The sequence below is a fragment of the Bubalus kerabau genome, chromosome 3 (genome assembly GCF_029407905.1).
Source record: "Bubalus kerabau isolate K-KA32 ecotype Philippines breed swamp buffalo chromosome 3, PCC_UOA_SB_1v2, whole genome shotgun sequence".
Lineage (NCBI taxonomy): Eukaryota > Metazoa > Chordata > Mammalia > Artiodactyla > Bovidae > Bubalus > Bubalus kerabau.
Genome location: NC_073626.1, coordinates 27,469,562 through 27,482,050, shown reverse-complemented (window position 1 = coordinate 27,482,050; position 12,489 = coordinate 27,469,562). Strand labels below are relative to the sequence as shown.

Below are 12,489 nucleotides of genomic sequence, written 5' to 3'. Positions count from 1 at the left end.
TTCTCCTATGACAAATTTTTCTTGGAAGATTTATTTCCCCTCGTGGGTCTGATCTTTTTATTGCAACTGTAGGAAGTGATACTAGAGACTCGGAGAATTGACAGGAGCGCCGTGTAGCTCTCCAGTCAACAAATAATGAGTGTCCTGCGGTGACTATGTAAGACCCACCTCCCCCCCCACCCAAGGCCTGTGAAGGAGGGTGTAGAAATAGAATCTGCTGCGCTTAGTCGCTCAGTCGTGTCCGACTCTTGGCGACCCCATGGACTGTATGTAGCCCGCCAGGCTCCTCTGTCCATGAGATTCTCCAGGCAAGAATACTGGAGTGGGTTGCCATTTCCTTCAGAAAGGTAAAGTAGGAAAACACTTGAATGACGTGGTTGGAGGATTAGGCACCAGTCAGTTGCTTTTGTTTATTGAACATCCTTGAACAACAGAATTACAATAATGAATAATTCTCAATCCCTGGCTCCAGGGAAGCACGGGTTCAGAAGAAGTAACACTTTCAACCGGAACCAACCAGTGACACTTCCGTGTGAACTGGGACAAGAGCCTTTTTCCCATAGGTGGGAGAAGAGCGAGCGGGAGGGGCGAGGTGAGGTGAGGTGAGGTGAGGAGTGGGATGGAGCGAAGGAAGGACCCTTCCCCTGTAACTGATCTAGGGACCCGCCCGGAACCCGGACCCTCAAGGGGAGAACCATCACGTCATCCCACAACCACCTCGTCCCGCCCCGTGTTCTCACGTGACAGTGCGGGGCGGGGCCAGCTCCCCTCGGCCACACTCCCGCGAGAACGTCTAGTCCACGGGCTGCGCACGCGCGGGCCGGACACGCCTGCGTCTCAGGCCCCGCCCCTCTTCCGCAAGCGCTTGGCGTGTTTGGCGTTACCATGGAGCTACCGGGCCGCCCAGAACGCCGCTGGTTCCCCTGGCAACCCGGGAGCCCCAAACCCGACTCGGGTGGTTGCAGCGAGAGCGGGCGCGATGGTGTCTAACCCAGTGCATGGCCTGCCCTTTCTCCCAGGCACGTCCTTTAAGGACTTAACGGTGAGGACTTCTCCGGCCAAACCCCTGTCCCCACCTCCTGGCAGCCTCGGAGAGCTCTCAGCAGGTTGCGTCTCTGCTCGTCCACGCGAGTTTGTCCTTTTCCCCTTCAAACCCTCTCTCTGCCCCCAACTCTGTTCTCCACACCCCCACCCCCGCACCCACCCTCACTGTCTTTCTCCAGTTTGCTCTCAGCCCATCCCTCTCTGGTTTTTCCACTCCATCCTGGCAGTCTGTTGGCCTCCCAGCGTTCTTCCTTGCTGCTCTGCTCTTGCTGGTTTTCCCCACCTGGTTCCCGAGCTCCCTCGGCCTTCTCCCTAGCTCATTCTCTCTCTGCATACCCCTTTCTGCCCAATTCCATCCTTAAACTCTTGTTCCCTCAACCTGGGCCCCTTCCCCGGCTCAACCTCTATACGCCTTCATGCTTATTTCCATAGCCCCATCCCGCCCACTCTCCCCAAGCCCATCATTGCCGCCCGCATTTCCCTCTTCTGAATCCTAGACCCAGTAATCGCTCCCACTCCCAACTCCATTTTCCATCTGTTGGCTTCTTTATGTCAGGTCCTTTTCCTCGGTCTCATTTATGCTTCTACCAAGCCCCATCTCCTTTTCTGTCCAGCACGTCGACTTTTTCTGCAGTCTTGTTTAATCTTTTTCCCCAAATCCTCTTGCTTGGAAAGTTAAATTTTCAACACTTGGCCATCTTCCTCCCAAATCATCCTCAGGTGCTTTATGCGAGATAATTGCACTTTAGTTCCCTCTGCCACAATTGATGTGTTCTTGTTTTTTCTTCTCTAGCCCTTTTCTTTTCGCTTTTAACATTTTTATAAAAGATTCCTATTTAGATTTTGTTTCACTCCTCCCCTACCTTAAGTGTTGTTAGTTGTATCTTCTAGACAAAACTGAAGAGAAAAAAAAAATAGGCTTGTGTTTTTTTCTCCAACACAGTTTAGCCCTTGACAAAATTATGATTTTAATACTGAAATTTCAGGGTTGCTGAAATATGTGTGGGAAGGTCAGCATTAAGATTCAATAGGCTGATTTTCAAAGATGAAACAATAATCATTTATGTAGTTTAACAATTTAAACAATAAGTTCCTCTCCTTGGTCATGAAGGTAAAGTAAAAAAGACTGGAGACTGACTGCTCACTCGGCTCTTCCTTTCCTGTTGAGGGGAAGTTGTCTCCTGGCACTGAACAGTGCTGGTTTGGAGGATGGGATGATGCAGACAAAATGAGGTAGTCTTCCTTCTCTTCCTGTACAAATATCCCACTGTGTTGCTGAAACCTACTACATGGACCTCTTTCAGAGCTCTTATTTGTGGATAGCTGTCCGACCGTTGATCTTTGTGGAGTGGTGGGGAGGCTGGGTCCCCGTGCCACTGTTTTGATCTTCCTTCAAAAATACTTCATTTTCACTTTTTTCTTTTTTATATAATCTTTTGTTTTTTCCAGTTATCAAAAAAAAAGTGTTGATTGTAAAAAAGAACAACATAATTCAGAAATGTATAGAACATAGAACATTCTCCAAAGCAGTCTTTTTGTGCACGTGTTTGCATGCTTGTAATTGTAGTATGTGTATAATTTTATAAGCTGCTTTTCTGAGCTTATTAAATCATAAACATTTCCCCCAGATTGCTACATGGTCTTCAAAACAAGTATTTTAATAGCTGCATACTAGCCCATTAAGTGAGCTTTCCATCATTTGCTCCTGCTTGTCTTTTAGATTGCTTCTCATGTTTTGGTATATTGTAATTAACATTGTAATTGGCAGCCTTAGGCATATTGTTCTTTCCCATGATTTTGGATTATATACTTAAAGGATGGAGGGTGGAGTTATTGAGTTTGACTTTAAATCCATAATATCCATTTGCTTTCCAAAGAGTTACAATATATTAGTGTCACTGTAGCAAGAGAGCCTTTCATTTCAGGTAAGAATTCATTTCACAGATTTGGATTGTTTTGGTTCTGTGACTTATGACCACCAGATAAGATAGTACAAAATTAGGAGTCTACATAAAGATATTTTAGTTTTTTTGTGGCAGGTGAGCTGATAATTAAAATTGGATGCTCAGTAACAGGGCTTTAAATTTTATTTTAAGCTCAGGCTGCTGCCTCCCCCCTTGTTCCTGGCCACGTGTTTTAGCTTAAAATACAAGAACCTTCTCATGTAGGTAAAATTTTTGATACAGGGTTTGTGGATGTTTATAAGTAAAGGTTGAATCTGATACCTTTGGAAGTTAGCTCTTCTACCTAACAAATATTTGTTATATCATGACACACTTCTTTTTTCCTTCAGAAAACAGCATTTCATAGAAGCCAGACTCTGGGCTATAGGAATGGCTATGCAGTTGTTCAACGTCCAACAGTTGGGATTGGCGGGGACAGGCTCCAGGTCAACCAGCTGTCCCAGGCTGATCTGGATGAGCTGGCCAGCAAGATCCCAATCCTCACGTATGGACAGGCCAGGCAGGCCCCGCCTGCAGCGTTTGTTCCTGCGCATGTGGCTTTCGACAAAAAGGTATCATCTGGGATCAAAGGGTACCCCTCAAATTCAGATTTCTGAGAGCCAGCTGTTTGCAGAAAAGTCAGTAGTAAACCACAGGCTTTCCAGATTCTCTGAGGAAAAATTGTTCAAATGCCTCAACCCTTAGTCATAGACAGCTGGACACAGGATTGAAAGACTCTTTCTTTACTCAGGAAGCTGATTACAGAAAATAATTCCCTGTAGATGTCACTGAAATATTTTCTAAATACTGTTTTTAAAAGTTGCATGGGGTGGTTCTGGATTCTTGAGTTCGTATTGCTGTGTTTACCTGTTTGATGTGTTTTCCACATTTTAAAAGTCCTGTATTCAGCAGTAATGACAAATTCTTAATCTCTGTGAAATGCAAAATATCATGAAAATGACTTCCTCTATTGTCGGTTTTTGTCTAAGCTGTTTCTGTAAGCTTTTGTTTTTCAGGGAACATTTCAGATTTGTCGTAACTGAACCAAAGGGTAGTATAACATTTTTGTTTTATTTATTCTTATGCTTTTGTAATGTGAGTTTTATTTCCATCTGTTAACATTTCCATATCATTCTTGATTTTCCTTGTCAATGAGCTTTCTTTTTTCACTAAGGTAAGGTTGTCCTAACCCTGGCCATGCAGCAGAATTACTGACGGGACTTTTAAGAAACTTGGGTGTCACCCCAGCCCTTCATTGATTCTGATTTCCCAGTGATGTCTGTATATAACTGAATGTGACAACTACTAATGAGGAGTTAACCGTCTTCATTTACTCCTGGCCTGTATTACTTGTCTGTTTTCTTGGTCTTACAGAGTACTTATTGAAGCTAGAGGCAGAAAGGTACAAAATAATCCTGTGGAAATTTTCCATTTGCACTGGTAATCACTTAATTAGAAACAAGTATTTTTTACTGTATCAGCCATAATCTATATCATCTCCCCTTCCCCATCTCAGCTAGCTCATTTGATACAAACAGATTGACATGTGCTTTCCTAAGCTGAACCTAAACATCCATTATCAGTGATAAATGATTTTGTATGTCTTAACTTTGTTCTTGTGTCTCCTGTTTATTTACAGCTGTGAATGGCACTGCAAAGCCAATAGAAAAGGGAGAGGGCTGAAAATACGAGAGAGGAGTGAGACAGGCGTTTTTAAGTTTGTGCTGTGTTAAGTCGCTTCAGCTGTGTCTGACTCTGTGACCCTATGGACTGGGGCCCACCAGGCTCCTCTGTCCATGGGATTCTCCAGGCAAAAATGCTGGAGCAGCCTGCCATGCCCTCCTCCAGGGGATCTTCCCGACCTAGGGATCAAACCCACATCTCTTAAGTCTCTGGCATTTGCAGGCAGGTTTTAACAGTTTATCAAGATATAAATGGTTATGTTCAATTTTTACTGAAAACAATAGCAAATAACTATTGTAAACTAGAAAGTGAAAAAGTATTAATGAAATTCAAAGAGAGAAAATTGTGCCTGATAAGAAATAAGCTTCTTATTTTTTGTTTTTCTATGTAATTTTATGCTAACTGTCATTACTTAATTTATACTTTTTAAATACTACAATTCATTTCTTTAAAGATATTTGTTGTGAAAAGAATATTTACATTTTTTTTCTATTCATGTTACTTGGATCATCATAATTTCTTGATAAATAATTCTTACCATAGATTATGAAGTAGAGTAGTTAAATGCATGGTTTTGAATCTGAGGTGTTTTGTTTTTTTTTTTTTGCAGTAAGGAAATTACAGGTTCTGTGAATTAAATCAGAGTTTAAATTTTTTGAGAATACCCAGAAATCCACTTCATAGCCAAGATATGTGTCCATATTTTGGACATTCTTCATGCCGTTCCTCATGATTAGAATATAACTGAATATAATGGCAACCCACTCCAGTACTCTTGCCTGGAAAATCCCATGGATGGAGGAGCCTGGTAGGCTGCCGTCCATGGGGTCGCTAGGAGTCGGACACGACTGAGCGACTTCATTTTCACTTTTCACTTTCATGCATTGGAGAAGGAAATGGCAATCCACTCCAGTGTTCTTGCCTGGAGAATCCCAGGGATGGGGGAGCCTGGTGGGCTGCCGTCTATGGGGTTGCACAGAGTCGGACACGACTGAAGCGACTTAGCAGCAGCAATGATCTCTTACACAGATGATAAAGACCAGGACTTCTCCAGGGAGTGCCTGTGTCTTCCCCTTTGCTCCTGTACCATTCTCATCTTTCCCCAGGCTGACTTCCCACTCTGTGGTGTTCTTCTTCTTTCATCTTTTCATCCTGCTGCCATTTCACTCAGGGGACTGCTTCTCTACGTAGGGTCATACCATCCTGTCTTAAAAACAAAACAAAACAAAACAAACCTACCTTCTTTCTGCTTGATTTATTTCTCAAAGCACAGCTCTGAGAACATCACTTCTTTAGGAAAATGTAAGCACTACCCAGCTACTCTGGCCTACAGTGGTCACAATTCACAACTGTAAGCACAAAAATTAGGATTCATTTGTACTGATCATGTGACATAATTCTATAAGGTTTGCTTTTAAATAACTCATTAATGTTTTAAAAAATAGAATGCATAAAATCCTGATTATTTGAGCCTTTAAAATGTGGTGTGTGTGTATGTATCTTTTTCCTGCCTCCCATTCTGAGGCCAACTTTCTGTTGCCAAAGGTATCTGTATCCCCTCCACCATAGAAAACAGATGGCTTGGGAAGCTGGGTATGCTCCAGGGTTCAGTGTTTGTTCTTCTCCTTTGTCTTTGCTCACTCCTTGACTCCAGACTCTTACCTTGAAATGTCCTTTACATGATGAACTGTGTCCTGAATTCTAGATGAGTTACCCGTTTGACATCTCCTCTTGAATGTTTAATGAGTACCTCAGAAGTAAACATGTTCAAAACCAAACCCCTAATTTTGTTTCCTCATCCCCCAAATATGCTCCACTACAGTCTCCCCCATATCAATTTGTAGTTCCATTTTTTCCAGTTGCTCAGGTCAAAATGTTTGAGTCATTTGTTTTTTTCCTAATGCTGACTTCTTTCCCCAAAGCCAGCTCTACATCTCAAGTCGCCTCCTTCGGTATTAACCGTGCTGTCACTTAAATTCAGTAAGCCTAAATTCGAGCCCCCCATCTGCACTACAAAGTCATCTTCTCAGAAAAATCTGTGTAAGTCTGTGGTTCAAATACTGACTATTATGTACATGAATTACTGATCATGTCTTCATTTCATTCTTTGCAGTTGCTGTAAAATGTTACTTTAAAAGGATCTTCGTATTTGACTTTCACTGTATGATTTTTTTGCTTTAAACATTCTGCTACATTCATCCATTTCATCTTTTTATTATGAGTTTTAAGGCCCTGACTCCATTATATTCATATTTCTGCTATGCAGTTGCCCATTCTTTTTTGGTTTTTATCTTATTCTTCCACAGTAAACATTATACATTATTTCATCTTCTCCTCCATTGAGCCATAATTGTGTCTTCGCTAAAAAGTCTCCTTGGTTTGTTCCCCTTGTTTTAATAGAGTTGGGTTTGGGTTAACACTCTTGCTTCCCTGAAACATCATTCTAATATATTCTTTCCTTGAAAAGAAATGTTAAAAATAGAATAATAGAAACTTTAAAATCCCATTTTGTGCCATTTTGACTTTACACTGATGCTGCTGCTTCCAGAAGACCTGGGATTTGCTCCATCTGGGATGGTTGTTTCTGAGCACAAAACGGGTATTTACAAGCCACCCAAAGATGTTGTGATGGATGGTCAATTTGAGATTCATTCATATAAAGTGTCTAAGAATGAATATGTCATTAATATATGTTTACAAGGCACCCCACTTCTAAAGAAATGGACTTGAGATTCTTTTTCATTTTGAAACCAGAAGTCGTCATCTTGTACAAATTTCTTATCCTTTTCACAAATTTGAAATGAAATTTTTGACGTTGAAATAAGGCTAATAGAGTTAAGTCTTTAAGGAACACATTAGTAAACTGTCTACCCCTATTTTGAGTATTTAGTTCAGAGGTCAGCAAGCTTTTTCTGTGAAGGGCCAAGTAATCAATATTTGGTCTTTGCAACTGACTTAGTCTGCTTGAGCTGCCATAATAAAATACAGACAGACAGGTGGCTTAAACAATAGAAATTAATTTTCCCACAGTTCTGGAGGCTTCAAGTCCAAGATTGCTGTTGATTTGGTTTCTGGTGAAGGCTTTCTTCCTGCCTTTCAGGCAGCTGGCTTCTTGCTGTGTCCTCATATGGCCTTTCCTCAGTGCGTGTGTGCTGAGAGGGAGGGAGAGAGCTCTCTTCCTCTTCTTAGAAGGCCACTAGTTCTGTTGGATTGGGGCTCTACCCTCAGGACTCATGTAATCTTACTTAGCTCCTTAGCACCTTCTCTCCAAATATAGTCATGTTGAAGGTTAAATTTCCAACACTGCATATTGTGGAGGTGGGGACATAATTCAGTCCATAGCAGCAGTCCAACTACTCAACTCTGCCCTTATCATGGGAAAGCAGCCATTAGCAATTATATGTTATGTTGTATAGTTCCCAACTGTTTTGAAATTTTGTTCTCCTTTTGATTTTGCGACCATTTAAATGTATTAAAAACTGTTCTTAGTTGCATGTTCTGTAGAAATAGACAGCAGGCGTAGATTTGTCCCATGTTCATACTTTGGCAGCCTTGGAATTACAAGGTGGGCATGATGAGTATTTGAATCTCCCTGAGTGATTCTCAGCGTGAGAAGAGACTTGTTATTTTTTGATGAGACACTAACACACCATTTCTCCCGCCCTTCTGTATCACAGGTGCTTAAATTTGATGCCTATTTCCAAGAAGATGTTCCTATGTCAACTGAGGAGCATTACAGGATCCGCCAAGTGCACATTTACTACTATCTAGAAGATGACAGCATGTCCGTCATAGAGCCTGTCGTGGAAAACTCGGGGATCCCTCAAGGAAAGTTCATCAAACGCCAGTGCCTCCCCAAGAATGACCGGGGAGACCACTACCATTGGAAAGACCTAAACCGAGGAATAAACATCACCATTTATGGCAAAACTTTCCGCATTGTTGACTGTGACAAGTTCACACAGGTATAGTATGTGTTTGGGGAAGTTTTGGTGTCTGAGGCATTGTTCTAATCTATGAGAGAATACATGTCACTTGTCAGGATAAGAGGAGGGCACTGATCCTCTGTCCTGAGTGGATTAATATGTAGGTTAACTTGGCATTTGTGTATGTCATATGTGGCATCGTGGGCATCCCAGGTGGCACTAGTGGTAAGAGCCTGCCTGCCAATTCAGGAGATGTAAGAGATGCAGGTTTGATCCCTGGGTTGGGAGCCCTGGAGGAGGGCACGGCAACCCACTCCAGAGTTCTTGCTTGGAGAACCCCAGGGACAGAGGAACCTGGCGGGCTACAATCTATAGTCTCACAGAGTCAGGTGTGACTGAAGTGGCTTAGCACACACGTGCCATCACTGCGTGGTGACATCATCGTTTTCATGATGACATTGGTACATATCCTAGATGGATATTTGAGTAATAAAGTTAAACTCCCATTGTGGCTGAACCATTTGGTTAGAAATCAGTTCACATGCCAGTTCAGATAGAGAGTAGTGGAGCTGGGACCCTTGAAGGGATAGAAATATGAAAGAGACCTTGGGCAATTTAGCTTAAGTCTGGATTTACAAAAATAGCACTATCTCTACTAGCAGATACAAGCCAAAAGTTTTTTGTGCGATTTGTATTTTTTTGGAACTCATACTTGCTGTATACTAGGGAAACTTGGTATCTAAAAAATTCCTGGAATCAAACCATTTTTAAAGAAAAACACATATTGGGAAAAATCTTTATTTCTCTATTTCATATGTAATGGATTTTTGACACCTTTAATTGTAGAGAGAGAAAAGCAAAAGAGAGCACTTTCTTTAGCACAGAGTGTAGGTATTAGTAAATAATTGCAAATTTGCCTTAGCAAAGATACAGTTCCTAAATTTTTTATGCCTTTAATCCCATGTGACGTAATGCCAAATGTAATTAAGTTTTACCATGCACTGAGCCCCTATGAGTTCACTCATTTATTATTTTTTTAATTAGTAATTTATTTAGCAAATACTTAATGCCTGCTGAATGCCAGGCACTGTTCTAGGTGCCAGGTATAAAGATTTGCCCTTATAGAACTTATTACATTCTGGGTGGAGGAAACAAATAATAAGCAAACAAATGTTTGTCAGATGCTGCAAAGAGCTATGGAAGAAACTAAAGAGGGGAAAGGGGTTGGAGTTGGAGGGGGTGCCGTGTGTGAAGGCTGGCCAGGGAAGGCCTCACTGATGAGATGTCTCAGGGGCAGGACCTCAGGGCAGTGAGAGAGGGAGCCATGGCATCCGTGCTGCCCTGAGAGCCGCTAAGAAAACCATAGAGAAGGTGGAGGTACCAGACCATCTTTGAGAGACCGTCCCCCTCAAATGGGTCTTAATATCTCTTTCTGGTTTTGAAGTCCATTTTATCATAGGCAGTTCCAGGATTGTGCCACCAATGAAAAATTATGAAGTGTTGTATGAATTTGAGGTATTACAATTGTTTTTACAGTCACATCTTTACAGTTTGAACATTTGCAAGTTGATCCCTGAGCTGTTGATCCAAGCCGGTTATAGTCACTTCTCGTTAATAATGGTAGTTACGTGCAGTACAGTCTTCAAAGACACTGAATTAACAAATACTGAACCATTGCTCCTACAAGAAATGCAGAGTTGGGTTCCTACAAGCCTGTGGTCAATACACAGTCTTGTTCTGTGTGTTGTTTCTGTTTACAGATTATTGTTGATTCATTAACATTGAGGTCTTGGCCAACAGCTCTGTAAGTCATGCCTGAAGGAAGCTTAGCTGACACTTGTAATTTTTCCTTAAGGCACATCACAGCTGCCTTTTCTTTTTTGTAGTAAAATGTAGGTAACAGGAAATTCAGCACTTTAACCATTTTTAGATGTACTGAGTACTTATCAATCCTCTTGTACTGAGAACATGAGACAGCACCGTAGCACTAAGGTTGGGGGCCACTTCAAACTGCAGAATCGCCTACAGAAAGCAAATAAGTGAGAAAAAGTGGCTGGCCCCAAATAGACTGAAAAGGACGCTCGAGGAAAAGGACTGAAACAGGCAGAACTTCCCAGTGTTTGACCTCAGCTGAGAGTGTGCATCAGACAACTCAGAATTCCCACTGCTCCATGTTCGGCTGAAAAGGACCACAAAAGCTCCACAAGGGTTGATTAAGTTGATAAGGTTGAGCAGGTAAACAAATACAGAAATTTGTGGAAGCTGAAGTTCTAATGACTGATAGACAAGAGCTGAGTGTTTCAGGCATTGATGATTAGATTATGGTTTCAATAACTGATCTGTTAGAAGTTGGCTCCTATAATAGTCTGAAGTTTGTCCACATCTTACCTAATTTGATGGTTTTCGCCATGGCTAGACCTATGAGTGAATAAGAAAGGAAACTGTCTTTACAGTGTGATTTGGACAAGGCACCATCTCTGTTCACACACATCATCATCACCATCCATTCTCACCCCCTCCTCAGGGCTCTGCATAAATGGTCCCATAGAGAGAGTGAGCTGAACCTGAGATTCCGGGCCCTAGGAATAGTAAGGAAGCAGCAGCATTCCCAGACCTAACGGGGTCATCCAGGGTCCACAGGTTGTCTGGTGACTAAGGGCACCTTCCTGGAGCATGGTGCCGGTAAGAGACTAGACTTCGAACACCTGTGTTGGCGGGCTGCACCTGGGCTTCGAGCGTCTGTGCAGAGACGTGGGGAGTCTTGCTCTTTTCAGGCCCACCAGTCTGTGTCTTAGTTTCCTGTCTAGGGGAATTCCCTCCCCCACTTCTCTCTTCTGCTCTCAAAGACACTCCCTTCTCTCTGCTCCTCCAGGGACACTTCAGAATAACCACTTCAAAGAGCTTAGGCTTTTTTCTAAGAGACAGGAAGAATAGTCAACTTCAGGAAGCTTCTACATTCCTGCCAAAACTTTAAATACTAAGATTACAAGCTAGTTAGCAGAACTGATACTAGAGCCCGTATATTCTGGCCCTGAATTCTGTACATTTTGTATGGAATTGTCCAAAAGCAAACCACACAATTCCCCAAAGAAACCCACATTAATTTCCAGTTCCAGAATGTAAACAGATCCCAGGAAATTGTTGTTTTTTTGTGTGTGTGCTCAACAAAAAAATTTGTTGTGCTTTTAAGAAGAATTGAATTGTATTAAATATATAGTGACTTAAAATAATACATATTTGCTCATAATCAGCAAAGAAATTCAAGATCACATCGAGTTCAGATGGCTTTCTTTAACTTTTTCTAGTGAGATTTGAGCCCTTGATTCATCTTTCCTGTTTGATTGAAATATTTTTTGGTCTGAAATAACCAGTGGGTTTGCTTTCTTTTCTTTTTTTTTTTTGTGGGAAGTGCTTAATCATATATTTGTTTTAATTGAGATGGAAAGCTGGGAATTTGATTTCGGCTTAACTTTGCCTTGTGCAGCTTGCCGCCGTGTGCTCTGTGACAGGCTCAGTCCCGTCCGAATCTCTGGGACCTATGGACTGTAGCCCAGCAGACTTCTCTTTCTGTGGAACTTTCCATGCAAGAATACTGGAGTGGGTTGCAATTTCCTACTCCAGGGGATCTTCCTGATGCAGGAATCGAACCTGCGTCTCTTGGGTCTTCTTTATTGGCAGGCGGATTCTTCACCACTGTGCCACCTGGGAACCCCAGCTTGGCCCCATACCCGACATGAATTACATACTGTTCAGACTATGATTAGGTTCCCAATGTATAAGCATTATATAAGTGTGTATAAGCAATCCTAGTTTTTCCTCTGTTCATGGGCACCTAAATCTAATTGATCTGAATTCATATTTGGAGCCAGTTACCTTGCCACCACGTCTTCCAT

At 42.0% G+C, this 12,489-nt stretch overlaps 1 protein-coding gene across 1 annotated transcript in view; it reads left to right on the top strand.

The window, feature by feature from the left end:
* The first annotated feature begins 485 nt into the window (after positions 1 to 485).
* The window catches only part of EFHC1 (EF-hand domain containing 1), a 42,734-nt gene continuing 30,730 nt past the window's right edge, over positions 486 to 12,489 (top strand). The window contains exons 1-3 of the mRNA XM_055571232.1: positions 486 to 1,042; positions 3,338 to 3,559; positions 8,348 to 8,635. Coding sequence (XP_055427207.1) covers positions 620 to 1,042; positions 3,338 to 3,559; positions 8,348 to 8,635 — 933 coding nt within the window. The 5' untranslated portion in view covers positions 486 to 619. The remainder of the gene's footprint in view (positions 1,043 to 3,337; positions 3,560 to 8,347; positions 8,636 to 12,489) is intronic.